General features: G+C 35.5%; 3 protein-coding genes across 4 annotated transcripts in view; 1 reads left to right on the forward strand and 2 right to left on the reverse strand.

Annotated features, from left to right (window-relative positions):
* Positions 1-1860, forward strand: part of LOC115986339 (zinc finger CCCH domain-containing protein 48-like) — a 32373-nt gene extending 30513 nt beyond the window's left edge. For both annotated transcript variants that reach the window (XM_031109204.1, XM_031109205.1), the window contains 2 exons: positions 1444-1541; positions 1619-1860. In XM_031109204.1, the coding sequence (XP_030965064.1) occupies positions 1444-1541; positions 1619-1838 (318 nt within the window). In that variant the 3' untranslated portion in view covers positions 1839-1860. The remainder of the gene's footprint in view (positions 1-1443; positions 1542-1618) is intronic.
* Positions 1-20897, reverse strand: part of LOC115986343 (heavy metal-associated isoprenylated plant protein 46-like) — a 60781-nt gene that overhangs the window by 10482 nt on the left and 29402 nt on the right. The window lies entirely within an intron of this gene.
* LOC115986344 (heavy metal-associated isoprenylated plant protein 47-like) lies at positions 2313-3182 on the reverse strand. Its single transcript, XM_031109215.1, has 3 exons — positions 3059-3182; positions 2857-2941; positions 2313-2709 (listed from the first exon to the last, which is right to left on the reverse strand). The coding sequence occupies exons 1-3, from the start codon at positions 3062-3064 to the stop codon at positions 2432-2434; spliced, it is 369 nt and encodes a 122-aa protein (XP_030965075.1). The 5' UTR covers positions 3065-3182; the 3' UTR covers positions 2313-2431.

Here is a 20897-nt window from a genome sequence, read left to right on the forward strand (position 1 = left end):
AGGTAAAATAATAATTTCTTTTTTACATTCCCACCCTTAGATGTGGGGTTATTTCTCTTGTCTGAAGAAGGTAGATGATCAATGGTCGATGGTGCGAAAGGCAGAGAATTTGGGAAAAGGAGAGCATCGTGAAAACCATCGTGAAAGGGAATGGGAAAGGACTTTTTTTTTTAATTTTCTTTTTAATTTTTTAATATTGTGCTTTTTTGGTTTTTTATTTTTTATTTTTTTAATACTGTGCTGACGTGGAAAATTGTGGAAGTTTCAAAAGTTTCGGTTTTATATATATATATATATATATATATATAGACTAGTAAAGTATTCTATCAAAGAAAAATTGCACTAAAATAAATAGTGAGAAACGTTTCCCTCAAGGGTCCCTTATGTACCAATATCGGTAGTGGTGGGTATGTTACGTTTCAAATTAAACATAGAAGATTTTCTTTAAAATACAATTAGCTTTCATTTATAAATCCATACATGGGCTAGTAGTATGTTGGTTCAAGCATCCAAAATAGAACAAATCTCACAAATAATATGACAGTATTCAATGAAAATGAAAACTTCATCAGGGATATTTATTTATAAGTTATTAGACGACGAAAAATAAGCACTCTATGGTGTTGGGTCCCTTTATGATGATGAATTCCTAAACAATTTTTACAATGATCAGATAAAAGACATAAAATTGAGGTGAGCTCGATCACTATCTTTTGTTGCAATAAAGTTTAGAAGTGTTAATTAGTATGAAATAAAAGCGTGCATGACTGGAATTTCAATACTTTTCGGTCATCATGCTTACTCGTGAAAAGTAAAGCAATGCAAGATAGGAAATGAAGAAGAAAACATAGAGAATAGAAACGATTCCAATGGAAATGAGAAATTCTATTATCGCTTATATATACCATAACTACCTCCGTATAATGTGGACTGGATTAATAAACTCTGATTCAATCATTCTAGATCACTGACACGTGTACAGACTCTATCCTTCTTAGCTAACTTATGCTACCTGCAGTTTTGCCTATTATAAATATACTACAGGTCGTTTACCAGCTGCTTTATCACCAGCTTCAGCAGCTCTGTCATCAGCATTACCATCTTGTGCCTGAACCTTTACCTCAGCTTGTACAAGTGCCTTGACAACTCACATTTCTTCATAATTTTCGGAACTATCTGATTGACTTGGAGACCTGGCTGGGGGGAAGAATGTCTCTATGGAAAAAGAGATTCGTGGAGGCGATTGACTTGGAGACCTGGCTGGTGGGAAGATTGTGTCTATGGAACAAAAGAATCGTGGAGATGACTGGTTAGGTTCTGAACTAGAATCACTTTCAATGTTGTGATGTCTCTAGGTTCTGAACTAGAATCACTTTCAGTATCATGTTGATGATACTGTGTCAACTAATTGGAATCTGGATGACATGATTTTTCATGGTACAGGGTATCCTTGCACTTTCTGGGATGACTGATCCGGATGTTAAACCAATCTTGTATTGCTTTTGTACTGATAAATCTGTCCACCTCTATGAACTGCCAATGTGAGTACAATTTTCCCTTTGTGAAAAATCTTCTTTTCCCTCTTGGATTTGACTAATATTAGTGATTTATGTTTCAGATTCACTGACGGGCAGATTATTTGCAAAACAAGAAATCCAGACCCTTCAAATGGGTCCTGCGGGCCTCTTTTTTACTGGGGATCAGACTGGTTTGCTGACAGAGTATACATGGCTAGCAGACTAATGGCTGAGACGTGCCCAAGACTAGTAAAAGCATGGTTTTTATTAGTTATGGCAAACAATGTACAGTATTTTGAGTACATTTCCAATGTACAGTAATGCGTATTTTGAATAAATTTTCCAATGTACAGTATTTTGAGTTTAGAAATTCATGTTATAAAACAATGTAGTGTTGTTATTTCATTATATACCCTAAGGCAAGGGTGAGGTTTTTCCATCTTGAATTTACTGTCTTAGTAGTTTTTGTCTACTGCCCCTACAGGTGAACAAAGTTATAAAATAAAGTGGGATTTGATGATATTCAGATCTCCTTCTACTCACTTTATTAGATGTTTTTGAGGTCTACTAAGAGGTTCAGAATTCCATTTTCTAGCCATTGCTCAGTTTAGAGAACTTTTGCAAATAACACTGAAGAAATGTATTTTAACAACAAACCATATGCCTTGAACTAGATCCTTATTTCTTATTAGATCACATGAATATAATTTCTTAGTCAATTACACTTTCTTTTACAAATTTTTTCTTTCTATTAAAGAGATAGACCAGAGAAAGTCATTCCACACTTCTAACACAGTGCTCTACTTGAGATTATTGAATTAAATTCAATGGCACGAATCATATGTAGAATTTAAGTTACAACATCTAAGAAACTCTACCTAAGTTTTAGCCAATAACAAAATTCATACACGTGGTCACATAATAGTACAGGAGTCTTGGTTGTTATTTGGGACGTCATACGTATAATAATATGGCACACTAGCTTGATAAGCTGGCCAAACCATTGATTGTATTCCATTGTGTTTGGGCTCTTGATGTTTTTCCCCCTCAGAACTGATTGGTGAGAGACTCATTAACTCAGCAGATCCAACTTTCTTCCTCAGCAAAGATGTCAAGTGGACTGAATCAATGTCATTCCCAACGACAACAATTTGACTGCTATCCTCACCTTGTAAAGATACTGATTCAACACCTTAAGCACCAAAAAGAAAGATAATTAATTTAAATTCCTAAATGAAACTCTGTTGAGCTTAATTGAAGTAATTAAGAAAGTAAACTAGTACGTAAAGAGCATGTAAATTTGGTTCAATGTTAAAAATTGAAAGAAAAAAATGATTACCTTGTACGCCAACTGCAATCTGCAGGGCCTTGGTCCGAGCATTCTTTTTGCCATTATTTAAGTTCACCCAGATCACTACCTTTTGCTGCAATAAAGTTAATAAGTGGCAGTTAGTATTACATTAAATAACATGATTGGAATTTGGAAGTTCAATAAGGAACAGAACTTCTAAACCATTGTTGAGCATGGTATTCAACATTACCTTCATTTTCTTCGTCAGAGAGATCCAATTCTTATCAGGGAGGAGCAGGGTGATGTTTTAGATAGCTTATAATTTCTGGGTGTCGAAGCTTGATATGACAAACAAGCTGAATGGGAGGGACATATATATATATAGGATTAAGTTTCCACTAGTGACTGAGATTACCAACATTTTGTTTGTCCTCTCTAGCTCTCCAAAAAGTTTTGGGTCCTACTACTATAAGTGGCTTTCACATTCACACGGTTTCTTTATGAAACCCAAATGACGCGGGCAGCGTAGGCTTTTTACTCGTAGTTGACCCCGGTCAAATATAAATAATTTTTTTAATAAAGATGACAATTTTATTTTAAAAACAATATGTCCAAAAAGTGTCGATTCTAGCCAATTTAATTATTAAAATTTTTAATAGTTAAATAAAATATTTGGGGTCTATCTTTGCCTATTTCAAAAAAATTGATTGGTGTTTTGGTTTAATAATAAAAAGTTATCATAAAAAACGGATATTACCTAATAAAAATTCAAAAAGTAACGAGGATAAAGAAACCTTTAGGATTACATGATATTTCTATTTGCATGATTGCATCTGCCAATAGACATGAATTCAGAAACAGGGGATTATCTTCCATTCCAATTCATGCCTCTTGTTGAGTAGAAGCATAACAGGATAATCATTTCACTTGAAATTTTATTTTATTATGATCAAATATAAAAATTGTAATTTTATTTTATTTCCTCGATATACCTTATTTTGGCACTACATATACCCTTAAGTATGTAATATATAATTTAAACTATAAAAGTGGGTTCCAGTTAACTCAATTGGTAAAGTCTCTAATGGTTGTATAAGATATCTAGGGTTCAATAACTCTCTAAAAAAAAAAAAAAAACTATAAAATGGATTCATTGTAAATAATAAGTATGATAAGAGTAAATTTTACACTTCCCTAATACATTTTTTATTTCTAATCAAAAGGTGACTGTATCACATTGAACAGTATTAGGCAACATCGGAAAATAAATTTTATCATTTTACATGATAACCCATTTTCTCTTTTTTCTTTTTTAATTTTAATTTTTTCAGTTGTTATTCTGGGAAAATAATAACAAACTCTTATATGACAAGAATTTTATAATATTTGTTAACAATTGAAGTTACATTGACCATAGAAACCATAATAGACATTTGAGATACCATTGAAGACTCCTATAATTTTGTGTATCGTCCATAGTTATTTACCAAAAAATAAAAAATGGTCCTTAGCCTAACCCTTTTTTTTTTTTTTTTTTTGAGAAGCAATACACCAACAAATTTACTTTTATTAGATATCATCAAAATTAATCATGTAAAATGTTGTAACAACTTCTTGGGTAACTAAATCTGCCAACCTTATGAAAAATTAAGTCAAAAGTTACAAGCTTTCAAGACAAATGACCGTACTAAAGCAAAAGCACCTTTTTTTTTTAAAAAAAAAAAAAAAAATGTAAAAGACTACTTCCTAAAGCAAAAACACTTGATTATATAGGAAAACAGTTGAAACGATTGAAACACCAATTATTGGACGTGTTCAACCTAGTTCCTACTCGTTTGATTGATTTTCCGATTTGGAACCTTACTCTTTTTCATTTATTTGAACAACACTTCAATATATATAAGTAAAGATATTGTGTGAGAGAACATGAGCTTCTACCATGTGATGCATTTTTTGAGATTTTATTAATTTAAGTTTTTACCTTAACAAAAGATTGCATTTATATCAAAGTATTAATTCATTGAATTAGTCAAATGAGTAAATGCATATATTTATTATATATAGGTACTCTCAGAGTACTATAAATGCGTACTCCCCCTCTCTCACGTGAATGGTGGGCCTCACTATGAATTTAATTAATAGGACTCACTATTTATGTGAGAGGATGGAATACACATTTATGATACTCCGAGAGTACACAATAATTTTCCTTCATATATATGAATTATCTATAGTTATGCATTAATTATCTAATAGGATAAATACATTTATTTTGCTATATTAATTATTTTTAGTGCACTAATTATTTAAGTATAATGAAATTCTGTTATCATTTTTCTAAGATTTATAGGAGAAACAATTGATTTGAATTGTGGTATTCTTGCTCAAACTTAATTATTTCAGCATTTGAAATAAAGTCTAACAAAAGAAAAAATAAATTTAATAACTGTGAGAGTGCTTTTTTCTTTAGCACACAGGCCCAAGGATCCTGGGCCAAATAGTTGTATTTTGGTGGACTGGGCTTGGTTCACCGCAGCTAAATGGGGGCTGATTACGAACCAAGTTGTGCGCAAGTCACATAAATCTCCTCAAGGCAAAAATGCGATTCCTCCTAAGCAATAAAATACCATTATAAGTGTTTTAGTATCATAAAAGGATCCTTTACTCTTACAAAACAAGTAAAATAGATGTTCATAATATTCACAATGAGAAAGAGATTGAAATAGAATGTTTAAGGCTTATCTTTTATCGTATAAACATTTTAAAGAATTCCTTCACTTGGTACCCCGGGCGTACTGTCGTGGGATCTCGGGACGTACTGTCGTGGGATCCCGGGACGTATTAGGCCTGTAAGAACCCAGAATCTCTGGTTCTCTGCACTATACAATCTTTCTCCATGCTTGTTATGCAATGGAGTTTTGTCCTTTCCTTTTACCTCTATAGGTCCTACACAAGAACAACTATACAATGCACATATCTTCAAATAATTGTTAGTTCCTTAGATTGGGATATATTTATATATATATATATATATATATATATATATATTAATATATATACATATATGTAAATGAATTTCATAAGAATGATTCAGCCACGAGGATCCTGGCCCCAATTCTCACAGACTTAGTGCTTTTGCACAAGACTTGTGGGATTTGGAACTCAAGTCTGAGTGGCTTTGCTTGGGCAAAAGACTTAGCTTTACAAGCAAGAATATATGTATTGAGCAGCAAGAAGCAGTAAAGGAAGATAATATGATAAATAAATATGCAAAGTAATTGTTAGAAATCCTCAAATCAATATGAGATATTTCATTATTTTTCTTGATTCTGGATTACAAATGTGCTCATTAAGACGTGATACAAGGTTCAAATAAGCTCAAAAATTACAGACTTCGATGGCTATCCAAGCCTCTAAGACTTGCAAAGTTTGAATCCTTTTGAATCCAAGTATGTGCTATAGTGGCTGTTTCTGGGATACCGGGAGACATTAGTGGCTGTTTCTGGGATACCGGGAGACATTCCTCTGTTTTTCTTAAATTTTACAGAGTTCTAATAACTCTGTTATGATGTTCTTCCTACTGAAAATCCCCCCCCCCCTTTCAACATGGGTTTTCTCTTCTTTTTATAGTGTGTTTTCTAGGGCTCCATGGTACTAGTGATTTCTCTCTTTTGCCCCTCAGAGCTCGTGCTGTGACAGTTGCCCAAGGGCTGGTCTCTTCCCTTTTTTCTCATAGTTTTCATCTTTTATTGCTGTTTCTCTAAAATCACTTGCTAACTTTCCATTCCGGGGCGTCCTTGGCAATTAGCCTTCAATCTCTCTTCTTTCAAGGTTTCTCATTTTTCAGACTTGGCTGTCGGTGTTATTTCCTTGCTGTCATTATTCCCAAATAGCTGGAATCTTTTATTGTTGGGTTGAAAGTTCCCCTCCAATCGCTTCTACTTATGATTTTCTCATTCTTGGTTCCTTGTGGTACAGCTCCTTTGTTCATGAATGTTTGCTTTATACTTTCTGATTCTTTGCTGCACCACTGGGTACTTGAGAAGGACATCTTTGTTCTTCATTTCTTGTATTTCGTGGTACCTTTCTTGAGTTGTCTCAATCCCACAGTAGCTGTGCTGCATTACCTGAGGATCCCGGGCCTCTGGCAGCCTCTGGGTATCCCGGCCCAGTTCTTTCACTGGATTTTGCTGGACTTTTTAATGACCTTTTTGCTGGAAATCTGAACATAAATAGGGCCTTAGTGTTGATTCTTCTTGCTGCTTGAATTGGGCCTTCTTTACTTTTCATGGAATGGGCTTGTGAAATTTTAGCCTTCAAACATACATCACAATCAAAATCTAATAATTATAATGGAAGGACATTTTTATTTTTATTTTATCAAAACGATATTTGCATTCTTGAATAGGCATGGAGCATGTCTATCTATATATATTGTAAACACATATATTATAAAATTTGTGAAAGAAAATGCACATTTGTAAACACATATTGTATGATCAAAATTATTATACCACATTTATTATAAAATAGAACACTAAAGATTACAATTTTTTACAATGAGAATAATTAAAATATTGAAGGAAACTAATAACAAAATGCACAGCACATCATTGAAATGTTATTGTGAAAGAATTTTAACCCGATAAAGTAGTGAAAGAGCTTTAACTCAAAAATAATCAAACCTAGCTTTTCATGGCCATTTTGTGGAGCCACATCAATTGTTTAGCACAATCCCTAATTTAGAAACAAAATGGATAAACAAGCTTTAGGCTAAGAAATAAAAAGTTTCTCAAAAAAAAAAAAAAAAAGAGGCTAAGAAATAAAAAAGAAATTGAATAAGAGGAAGGCAAACTATACTTATGTCAGTTGTGGCTTTCAAAAGCCAGAGTAATACTCCAATGTATTGATCAAGCAGGTGTCTTTCTTTTTAATGCAATAAGTTGCATGTGGGCTAGAAAAGTGTAGGTATAGGAATAGTCAAGTTATATTCCAAATTGGCAAGAATTATTTTCTCTTATCTCAAGATATGTGTAACCTCTATACGCAATTATACAAACTTTTGAGTTTACACATTGTTGAGGGGAAAATTTTGATGTTTCCAAATAGAATATGGGATAGGCAAGCCGAAACTCGACGATGGGCCCTTGAAATAAAGCGCAAAGGCTTTCGGTGTTGTGTAAATCTGCCCAAGTAAGAGATAGAGGCTGCACCCTAACAAGAAGACAACAATAAAACATAATAAACACGATACTATTGTTAGTTTGTTATATTATTAGTCCTTTTACAGCATCATAGTTCAAATAAGTGTTCTAGCAGTACGGTATTATCTCCTATGGTAGGGTAATTCCAGGTTAATAAGTGTGTTTACATGGTAAAAATCATATGTTTTTCTTATTATTATTAAGTCAACATAAGAAAAACTTCCATAATTTCCAAAACATTATGGGCTTCATCATAATAATACAAAACAAAGATTAAAGGCTTCATAGTTACAAATAAAAGAGGAAAAATAGGATGGAATAAAGGGAGAGACAGATCCCAGCTCAGTGCGGCAAGTATTAAACTAAGACTTTGGTGAGTATGTGTGCATAAGGCATGAATGAGGTAATGTGGGCTGTTTTGAGTGAGTGGAATGGGACTAGCATTGAGCTTAAGGCTTTTTGTGAGTAGTGGGCTGTTTATGACTAGTTGAGAGACATTTATGGGTTGTGATTGTGTGAAAGGGGGAAAAGAGTATTTGAGATTAGATGAGTGTGGGTTAAAGATGATGAGTGATGAGCTTGAGAAAAGCTAAACCACGAACGAAGTAGTAAATAAACCAAGAGTTTCGAGAGAGGGTAGCTGTCCTCCAGTGGGCTGAGGTGTTCATCTTTTTATAATGGTACTTTAGAGAAGCATTAATTAACAAGAATCCAAAAATGTAGGACTACTCAGAGGTAGTGAATCAAGGTTAATCTTCTTGGAATTTCTGGTCAAAAGTAGGAGATTTACTTTAGGGGCTGCCTTGCCTCTTTGGGTAATAATGGGATTTTAGAGTGCTTTGCATTAAATGCCAAGATTTCTAGGACTAAGCCTAATTAATGGGATTAAGGCATGTATCAGGAACGAATCCCAATGCTACAACTGAGATTTGGTCCCTCAAGAAGTAAGATTCAACACCTCAAGCCATGTTTCAAACTCTAAGTCCACTTCAGGGGGTTCCGCTAGAAATCACTTTATGCCCTCCAAACCACATGTTCCCAAATTTTCCCCTTTAAGATTCATGGGCTTGGCACATGAATCATGTTTTAAACATTTTTAACATTTATAGCATCAATTTGTTGAGGTTTGGATAACTTGGTTTTAGCTCTCCTTCCATTAAAGGTATAGTCTTAAGGAAGATGATGGAGTTCCATCATCCTTCAGACTTCAGTTGATATGACAGCCCTCAGGCACTGTTCACGTCAGGTAGAGGGTGGCAAAAAACTGATGAGATAGCCCCTAGATCATCCTCAAAGACTTGATTCTCTTGTAGGGATCTCTAGTTGTTTTTTGGTTAGGGATGAACAAGGGCTAGTTGCCCACTTTCAAGCCTTTTGCTGGGGACCTTTTTCGGCTAGAACTTTGCTCCATTTCAGCACTTTTAGTTAAGCCACATGGCTCTTTCTTTGCTTGGGCTTGTTCCCTACTTCATGAGATTCTTGGTCCAAAAAAATGGGCATTAAAGACATGCTTTGCCATGAGCTTTTTACTCCTCATGGGTTTTAGTTGTTAGTAGAAATAAAATGAATCAATGAGCTTTTAATAAATATTTATGATAGATTTTGGATATTAATTCTCATGGGCTTTAAATAACAACTTGTATAGTTTCTCATAATTTTTACTATGGATTACTTTGTAAATGATATTTTCTTTGGGGCTTTTTTAAATAATGACCTCCAATATTGTTCTTGAGAATTATATTTACCATGGGTTTTAAATAAATATGGTAACAACCACTATAATGGAATAATGTGATGTTCTCATGAGTTTCTCTATAGATAATCATAATAATGGACATGTAGGATGAATAATTACCATGAGTTTTGGTAATAAATAGATAGTGAACATGAGTTTATAATATGAAATAGATAAATGTCATGGGTCTAATAATCATAACTTTCCATGGGCTTTTATAAGATGATTGCCATGGGTTTTGAGAATATATAATTCATAATTTCCATGGACTTGTAATATTACAGTAATATGTTTAAGAATCTAAAGTATTGTTCATTATTGGACTTTTAAGTGAAATAATTATGATATAGTATTTTGCCAAGTATTATTAACCTTGGGCTTTTGATAGAATAATGTCAAGTAGTTAGCTTGGACTTTTAATAGTACCAATGTAAGTTGGGCTTTTGATATTACCAATGAGAATTGAGTTTTGATATTGCCAATAAGAATTGGGTTTTGATGTTGCCAATAAAAATTAGGTTTTAAATATTGCCAATGAGAACTGGGCTTTGATATTGCCAATGAGAATTGGACTTTAAATATTGCCAGTGAGAACTGGGCTTTGATATTACCAACGAGAATTGGGCTTTGATGTTGATAATGAGAATTGGGCTTTAAATATTGCCAGCAAGAACTGAGTTTTGATATTGTCAATGAGAATTGGGTTTTGATGTTGCCAATGAAAATTGGGTTTTAAATATTGCCAGCGAGAACTAGGTTTTGATATTGCCAATGAGAATTTGGCTTTGATATTGTTAATGTGAATTGAGTTTTGGATAAATAAATTGCCATGGGTTTAAACTATGGGATTTGATTATGGATTTGAATTCCATTGATAAAATTGTTTTGCCATGGATTTGAATCATGGGCTTTTCAAATATTGCCAAGCATAAGTATTCTTGGGCTTTAAATAGAATAGGATGTGTTTATTGGGTTTATAGGGCCAGTATTGGGCTTAGTTAAATAATGATAATAAAATTGGATAAAATATGAGTTTTTGGGCTTTTTTGTGATATTTTATATCATAACCCAATTTAAATAATGAGATATAAAACATTTGTGGTTAACATATTAATAGAGCAAAAAATATTTGGGAAAACCCAATGACTTATTAGTGGTGTTTGAAAATAAATAGGTGGTACTCAAATAAAATTAGGTATAAAAAAAAAAGGTACCCTAACACACATAACACAATTACTAATATCGTCTTACAGTTAAACTTAAAATATATATGATACGTAAAACAATATGGTTATAAAATATAGTCGTATTCTATTGAGCCTTGATTTGCTTGCCAAAATACCAATTTGAACACTAAAAAGCAAAAAATTGTACTTTTGACATTAAAAAAAAGTAATTACATCAAATTAATTAATTAATTTGTCCCAATTGAATGTTTGATAAATTAATTTAATGGTTCGAAGACCCCAAATTTTAAAATTACCTTAGTTGGACTCACTTTGACAAAATTTGACCAAGCTAGTCAACAATAAAATTTGCCTGATATTCAACCCGTCACCAAATTCCATCTTATTTTGACCTAATCCACCATTTAAAACAATCTGACTAAGTTTGACCAACCCTAATTGAGGCTTAATCTGGGTTTAACCAAAATTCCTACCATCTAATCGTGATAGATTTATACTCATATGAAAGATTATAAAATTCTTCTTAAAATGACAGTTTACAAACGTAGTTCAAAGTTAAAAAAAAAAAAAAAATTCTCAGTAACATTGAATCTTTAGTTAAAAGACGTATGTTTTTTTTGAGAAACGACTTGGCCGCTTGTGAAGAGTGTCATTATGTTTAATTTTGATTGAACTATAGTCAAATGACCACCAGTTGACCCAAATGAGTTGTTGGAAAGGTCTTATGGCAAGCTTCGATTTGGTATGCTTGGATGGCAAAAACTTACTTAAATAAAAATAATTTACCAAAAATATTAAAATGAAAACTTTATGCATAAACTGATTCTGGAGCCATCTTCCAAAGTCTCCAACTTGCCAAATTGGAAGATTGAGACAATAGAGTGGATATCTTTAGAAATTAGACATAGAACCTTTCCAAAGACACCTTACTTGGGCAAAATAGAGGCCGAAAAAGCAATAAACTCACAAAGTTAGAACAAATTGAACAAAATGCATTTTTTGGGTCCAAAACTGATTTTTTGGGGTGTCTTTGTACAAAAATCTATTACGTTTTAGCCATGGATTACGTAAAAGGTTGATACTTTTATGAAGTACGATCAATTGTCTATGCCTTGGGAACAATTCAAAACTAATTTTTTTGGGTGTCTATGCAAAAAACTGTTATGTTTCAGTCATGGATTATGCAAAGAAAGATGATACTATTATGAAGTATGATCAATTGTTAATGTCTTGGAACAAACAACTCATCATAGTTATCTTCAGATTGAGATATATCGCATGCATAAGTTAGGCAAAAAGTCATCTTTATAAATTTTTGCGCTGAAGAAAATAACAGTTGAGTTAGTTTGGCCCTTTGCCATTTGGGGTAAATTGGTTGACTTGACCCTATTTGGTTCATATATTTAAGGATAATGTAGCCCCTAGAACCTGCTATATTTGTCGAATTTGGAAAATAATTACTCTATGGTGATGGGTCCCTCAGATGGCCTAAACTGGCCTAGTTTCGGGTTGTACTTCTAATATTTTGTCTAATCTTTGAGTAACTAGGCCTTCTTTTAAAAGAAACAAATCTTTCAGAATGTTAAATTTGCTAGATGATGAAAATAATCACTATAGTGATGGGTTCAAATCGCCTTAACTTGGCCTAGTTTCATGTCAATCTTGAGAAATTGGATTGCACTGGACTTTGTGGGCGGAGTTGATCACTCTTGTTGACTGGCCTAATGGTTATATCAATGGGTGTTAGGCTGAACTTCATGAGCCTGAGTTAACTGATTTTTTGGGCTGACTTCTGTCATTTTTATGGCTAAGATAAGTAATTTCATAGCTCAAAGATGTGCCAAAAGTGTTCTATTTGTTAAAATTGTTGTGTGATTGTGTGTGATAAGTGGGAGAATGAAAGAGGAGATAGACAAAATTTTACATGATTCGGCCTAATAGCTTACGTCAATAATAAAAAAAAAACTCTTGAATGACTACATATTGATATTAAGCATTCGTGTTAGTTGTTACAATGAACTTAATGTAGGGTTTGTATATTAGATAATACTTAACTAACCTAGGATTAATATGCTTATTCTACAAGTATATGAGCCAACAATTGATTTGGGCCACTTAGGCCATAATATGTGTAACACAGCCTATAAAGTATAAAGTTTTAAGAGATGTTTCATTTCATTTAGTAGGTAACTTGAGATGGAATAATGATTGGATCTTCTTATCTTCTCTTTATTAGATGTTTTGAGGTCGACTTGGATGTTTAATTAGAAGTCCATTTTCTAGCAATTGCTCATTTCAGAGAATTTCCATGGATGCCATTGAAGATATTTATTTCAAGGGTTGAGATTATTGAAGATATTTATTTCAACAACAAACCATATGCCTAGAACTCGATCCATGTTTTTTTTTTTTTTTTACATTTTTTTTTTTTTTTTTTTTTTTTAACATTACCTGAATATAATTTCTTATTCAATAACACTCTTTCTCTATAATTTTATTGTCACTTCATATCATGCTTTAAGAAAAAAATATATCTTTTCTATTGAATGAGAGAAACTATAGAAAATCAATCTACACATTGCTATACTTAAGTGCTCTTACTTAGATTCTTAAATAAAATTCGATTGCAAAGACCATTTGTAGAATCTAAGTTATAACATTTAAGACCTTTATCTAAGTTTTAGCCATCAAATAATTCCAACACATAAGTGACATGATAGTGCAAGAGGCTTGGTTAATTGTTGCAGCATCGTATGCATAATGATATGGCACACCAGGTTGAAAATAATATATAGCACACCAACTGGATAAGTAGACCAAACCATTGATTGTATTCCAGCTTGATAAGAGAATCGTGGAGGTGATTGAATTGGAGACCTGGTTGGTAGGAAGATTGTGTCTATGGAACAAGATAATCGTGGAGACGATTTGTTAGATTCTGAACTAGTCTCACTTTCAATGTCAGAGCTAAAGGGTGGGAAGATTGATATAATGGAAGCTGATTAATACAAAATATGAAACGATAATTTACAACTATACATTCAGATACTAAATATTTTATTGTCTAATTCGGAAATTCTTTGAAACTTACTTGTATCAACTAGGTGCTTCGACATGATACCGAATTGGGAGATTGAAAAAACTAAATTGGAGAGAGAGAGAGAGAATTGCATATCAATATTGTGTGTTAATATTCTTAATTTATAAGAAGTAGGAAGTTTCAACGAAGATACATTCTCATGTACTCTCAAGCTGTGTTCCTTTCTGCATGACTAACTAGACTGATGGCCAGGTTCATTTTCCAAAAGAAATAAAAAAGTAAGATGGGGAAGTTTCTCTTGTGCTCAACAGTTTTCTTACTAGCGACAAAGTGCATTTGGTAGCTCTATTTGTGAGTCAAAAATATGAATTTGGAGAGCATTCTTGTTGTGGCTCAATTGCCATATCAGTTTAATTCAGAGCTTATAACTTGGCTTTAGTATATTTATAAGGGAAATATTAATGAATGCCTTAAACATGTTTGGATAAAAGGTTTGACTTACCTCCAGTATTTTTTTAATTGGAATCTCTTTTTATTTTAATGAGAAACTGTCACATCACTTACTAACTAAATAAAAAGTGGAAATTGAAATCCACTACTACTTGCCATTATATATTCAAAACAACAAGAGATGTTCAGTTAAAAAAGTATCGAAGATAAGCCAAATCCTTGGATAAAATGAGTTATGTATGGCAATTGGCAAAAGATAATTTTTGGACTTTTTTTAATGGGAAAAGTTTGAAAAGATAAATGATCAAATCAAACAGTAAGACATAAACAATGTTAAATCCTTAAAAAATAATTAAATTCATCATAATCATAGCTTTAGGGTCCGTTTGGGATCTGCTTATTTTGCTAAAACTGAAAATTTTTGCTAAAAGTATTGTAGATAAAGTAAAAAGTTAACTGAAATAGTATAGTGCAATGAGACCCATGAATAGTAGCAAAAATAAACTGAATAATAAAATAAGTTAGCAAAAATAATTATTGTCAAACGGACACTTAATTAAGAAACCTTACATTAACATACAATAAAAACATTGTTGCTTATTTATTTATTTATTTATTTATTGAGATAACGATAGAAGTATATATTATTAACTTAAGAGAACAAACAGTATTATAGGGAGTTTTTATCATTGACTCATGTGCCCACCTACAATCAAGTCCCAAGTCTATTCCATATCTCCCTACCCCACGTAGTGATCTCAACTAGGCCTATCCGTGGGTCGGTCCGGGTCGGGTTTGTGCCCAACCCGAACCAACCCGACCAAATCGGATGGCCAAAATTTCAACCCGCCATCGACCGAAGTGGCTGATTAGATTGAGTGGATCTCACCTTTAATGGATGGCAGTTGGTTTGGTCAGAGTTGGAGATCTCAAAATCGGCCAAAATCCGACCAGTTAACGGCAAAATGGGGAAAAAATCAGTGATATTTTCTCTGGATTTTCGTTGGGTTATCGCCAGCCTTGGCGAAATCTCACCAGATTCGGCGAGATCTGGCCAAATCCAGTGGAGATTCCATGGATCTAGTTGAGATCTCGACGGATCTAAAAAAAATTTTCTTCGGGTTTTAGGGAGAAAACCCGCCAACCGGCATCAAGTCGGCCAGATCGGACGGGTTGGCTGGGTGGGTTGAGTATCGGTTGCTATGGTGTTCTGGGATGCTGCAAGACGCTAATAGTCCTCTAGAGTTCCCATGGCGTGATCCATAACAGACCTTGGCTGCATCTGTACCTTCTCAAAGTAGTATTTGTTTCGAGCATTCCAGATTGCCCATGACATCGTGGCCCACCTCTCCAGCTCTATCTTCGTTAGCTTACCCTTCAACATTTGAAATAATTGAAAGAAGTCCTGCACCTAGTTGCTACATTTCTGCACCTTTCCTTTCAATATTGCTCACACATTTTATGCCATTGGACATTCCCATAGCAAGTGCGAGGTTGATTCAGCCTGTTGACAGCAGCTTCATCCTTCGGCGGTGTAGATTATCCTTAGTGGGGAGAATGTTTGAGCTCACTCTCCAAATAAAGTTCCTAACTTTCAGTGGCACCTTTAAAGCCCAAATTGTCTTCCACACCTTGCCATCTATCCAAGCATTTGAGTGTTCAGCCTCATCATGATGCAAAAGGCAGAGAGCCACTTGGTACGCAGCTTTAACTGAGAACCTCCTTGCCCTGTTTTCCTTCCACTCTAACTCGTCCCTTCTATGTATGGCATTCAAGGGTATAGCCAAATCTCACATCGGGTACTAGGTGCAAATAATTCATGCACCTTCTATTTGTTCCACTAGCCCGTTTCGTCATCAATGAGCACACTGACTAGCATATTGGTCTGGTCTTCCCCAGTAAATACCGGCTTGTGTGTCAGCCAATTATCCACTGGCACTCTAATTTTTTTATCGTCCCCCACCTTCCATTGTGACCCTACCCTTATAATGTCTCTTGCAGCCAGTAAGCTACGCCAAATATAGGAAGGATTGTGCCCTAACTAAGCCTCCAAAAAGAGCAATTTGGGAAATACCTTGCTTTGTAGACCCAATAGAAGAGAGATTGAGTTTGATGTATCAACCGCCACGTCTGTTTTGCTAGCAATGCCATGTTGAAAGCTTGGATGTCTCTAAACTCCATTCGCCCCCTTTACTTTTAGTGAGCATAATTTTTTCCAATTTATCTAATGTATTTTTTTCTCCTCCTTTATTTGCCCCCCCCCCCCCCCCCAATATTTGGCCATGGTGGAGTTTATAGTTTCATATAAAGACTTTGGAATTTAAAAGATGCTCATGGAGTACGTCGGTATTGCTTGCGCTACCGTCTTGATTAGGACTTCCCTTCCTGCCTTTGAAATAAACTTTTCTTTCCATCCCATCGCCTTCCTTGTGATTTTTTCCAGCAAGTCTTTGAAAGTATTCACTTTAGACTTCCGACTTGCCATCGGTAATCCAAGATATTTTTCACAATCCTCCACTATTCTAGCCCCCATCAAATTCCTTATGTTGTGCTTTACATCTACTCTTGTAATTCTGCTAAAGAAGACTGACGTTTTCTGCCTGTTTATAGCTTGCCCCGAAGTTGCCTCATATTGCTCCAAGATGGCTAATAACCAATGGCATTCCTCCATTGTTGCTTGGCAAAAGATGAGACTATCATCAAAAAACAAAGGTGGGATAGGCGGACCCCACCATTGCTGGATAGAACACTTTGCAAATGTCTAGCTTCCTTTGCCTTTCTAAGCATAGTAGACAAGCCTTCAACACAAAACAAGAATAGATAGGGAGGCAATAGATCAACTTGTTTTATACCCCTTGTGGGGGTGATAAAACCCTTTGGCTCTCCATTAATGAGGACCGAGTAAGTAGCTGTGCATACTGTTTCCATTGCCAACTTCACCATTTTTCACCCAATCCTAGTTTGAGCACCTTTTGAAGGAAAGCCCATTATACTCGATCACAGGCTTTGCTAATATCCAACTTTACTACCATCTACCCCCTTTTCCCCCTCCTTTTATTTCGCATCTTGTGTAACACTTCAAAAGATACAATAGTATTATCAGTAATAAGCCGGTTAGGAACAAAAGCACTTTAGGCATCAGATTCCACATTTGGTAGAATAGTTTTTAGTCGGTTTGCAATTACCTTTGACACAATTCTAGATACCACAATTTCCAAACTAATAGGGTGGAAATCAGACATATTTGTGCTTCTTTTTATTTTTTTTTTTGGGAATCAAAACTATATGGGTAAAATTCATTTTTCGTAAATAGTGACCTAAATGGAGTACTGATAATATAGCTTCTATCACATCTGGGCTAACACTATCCCAATATTTTTGGAAAAAGAAAGGAGACATACCATCCGTTCTAGGTGATTTTGAGGGGTGCATCTGAAATAAAGCACTTCTAACCTCCTCAGGTGTGTAAGGTTGAAGCAACATGTGGTTCATATTTGGGGTGACCACTCTATCTACTACATTAAGAACCTTGTCCATGTTTAAAGGATTTGTTGTAGTGAACAAGTCTTGGAAAGACCTCTCTGCCATTGTGACTATTCCCTCATCTGATTGCCTTCATACCCCCATCTTCATCATGAACTCCACCAATATGATTTTTGCTCCACTGTTGACTTGCTCTTTAATGAAAAAAATTGGTTTTTTTTGTCTCCCGCTTGTAACCAAATGGACCTGGACCGTTGATGCCAATGGTGTTCATCATTGTATAGTCTTGTATTGATCTCCTCTTTTACATTTTTGATGGCTTCGGCATTCTCCACATTATTCAGCCCCATTAGCTCTTCCAACTCCCTATGTATTTCGTCCAAAATTGCCCTTAAGTTCCCAAACACACCTCTGCTCCACCCTACCAATGCTACACGACAACTTTTGATATTTTCAAATAGATTATACATTGGGCTACCCATGGAGACCATGTTAGTCCAAGCTACTCTTATAATCGTTTCACACTCCGGATGGGCTACCCAATTCTCCTTGAACCCGTGTGGCACTCGTTTCATTCTTGGTGGTTGCCGCCCCTGTGTTGTTAGTAGTATGGGTATGTGGTTCGAATAAGAAGCTGTAAGGTGACATACCTGTGCTTGAGGGAAGATTTCTCGCTACTCTACCGTCGTACAAGCCTGGTCCAACCTTAGTTGCACATATGCGTCTCCCACTCTGCCATTATTCCATGTAAACCGGTTCCCCATGAAGCCCAGATCAATTAAACCACAGTGAAGAAGCACACTTCTAAACTCTTGCATAAGGTGTTAGGCTTTCGGTAGTTTGCCTTGCTTCTCCTCCAACACCAAGATTTCATTGTAATCCCTAATACACACCCATGGGTAGGAGTTTCTAGTCTGCAAGTGCCTCAATAAACCCTAAGTCTCATGCCTGAGATGTTCCTCCCGTCCACCATAGAAACCTATAATTCTCCATGGCTTTGTTGGGTCTGTGAGTACTAGAGCATCGATATGGTTCTGGGTATAAGTTTGGATATGCAAATTCACTTCTTCTTCTTTCTATAGCATCGCTAAACCACCCCTTCTTCCCAAGCAAGGGACTACTAGCATTACATTGTACAGTAAGTCTACTTGGATACCTCTCATCTCTTCCACCGTTCTTTTTGTCTCCATAAGAAACAATATTTTGGGAGCTTTTTCCCTCACTAAATGAGAGAGCACCTTCACTGTCCGTTGGTTCCCAAGCCCCTGGCAATTCCGGCTTAGGATCGTCATTGTGCTCGACGAGGCTAACTAATAGCCACCACCGTTGAAAGTAAATCAGTGCCGTCCTCTAGAGGCTTTTGTCTTTTAATTGCCCTAATGATTTTAGCTATGTCATCTTCATTATTTCCTTCATGTCTTCATTTCTGTCCAACACCCTCCCCACCATTTGAGTCTTCAACCATAGAGATTGTATTTCATTCAATCTTTTCCCACGTTGTTCGTTTTTTGGTGTCCTATACTTTTGGCTTAGGCTTGTGGGGTGCATTTATTTCTTGTGTTTGTTGTTTTGGTTTTTCTAATATGTCCCTAGGGCTTGGCTCTTTCTCCTCTACGTAAATAACGGGTACACTGACCAAATTGCCCTCAATAGGTGCCGTGCGGGGTATTGACTCTCCATCAGTGGTGTGCACGTGTTTGGTGGGAGTTACCGTTGCAAAACTAGCACTAATGGGATGAGATATTCTCATATCAATTTGTGTTGTGTGGGACTTTAATTCCCCACAATTAGTGTGCACATGCATTGTGGGAGTTGCGGTTTCGGAGCCACCAATAATGGGATTGGATACTCCTATATCAGTTACGTTTGTGGTACTCACATGTGGCATAATCATTTCCATAACGGTCCTTGGACTCACGAGATTGCTCTTTCAGTTTTTGTGGCTTTGTATTGCCGGTGACTGGCTTGATTTTGTAAACGCCATGGACCTTGCTCCCGAGTTTGTCTCCGTAGTCCATCGAGGTGGATTGCAGTGATCATTCTTCTCTCCGTTAGTCTCTTTCCGAAAGCCTCCTTTAAGCCAATCTCCATACTGGCTCCCATTCCCATCCACATCCTTTGGTTCTTTACAATGTTTCGCTTCATGGCTTAACCTCCCATAGTTAAAGCATAAACCAATCAATCCCTCATATTTGAAGACTATCCATACCGTATCACCTTCCAGGCCTTGAACTTTGCTACCTCTACGGATGGGTTTATCCAATGGGATCTCTACACGGATTTGGAGGAACCAAGCCTGATCCGAGGCTATCGCTTTTGAGTCTACTTCTACCACACAACCCAATCCTTTGCCAATATCAGTTCCCACCTCTTCACTGAACAGGTAGAAGGGTAGTCCCCATACTTGCACCCATATTGGCAAATGTGTGAAAGTCACCGAATTTGCTATCATGCATGCCTCCCTCCCACCTTCGGAGTAAGAGTAGGTGGTTATCGAAACTCCACGGTCCATTGTTTACCACCCATTGCAGCTGGCTTTCCATGGCAATTTTGAATTTGAACAACTCGTTGCCTACCTTAACAATTTTTAATTCCGGTCCAAACTTCCATGCCGATCTTAGAAAATTCTTCGCTGCCCGTTGGTTGAAAGGTCAAGTTGTATGGAATTTCCGCAAAAGACTGAGGGAATACTCCTCAAGGATCTGTTCATATTGTTTAGGCCTAACTTTAATAACTTTCCCTTCTTCCTCTGTTAAGTTTATATTTTTCAACCTGTCTATGACTTTTGAGTCCATTGAGTAAGAAACAGTAGCCACCACAAAAGGTGGTAGTGTTTGGTTATTGAAGGAATTGTGGCTGTAAGGGTAGGCAAGAAAATGAGGTAAGAAAATGCTTACCTTTTGTGAGAAGAAAAGCTCCCAGCTAGTGGAGAAAAAAACTTAAGCCCTATTCCTTGTTACTTTTTTTTAATTATTAAATTCTCTAATTCA

This window comes from Quercus lobata, chromosome 4 (assembly GCF_001633185.2).
Source record: "Quercus lobata isolate SW786 chromosome 4, ValleyOak3.0 Primary Assembly, whole genome shotgun sequence".
Taxonomy (NCBI): domain Eukaryota; kingdom Viridiplantae; phylum Streptophyta; class Magnoliopsida; order Fagales; family Fagaceae; genus Quercus; species Quercus lobata.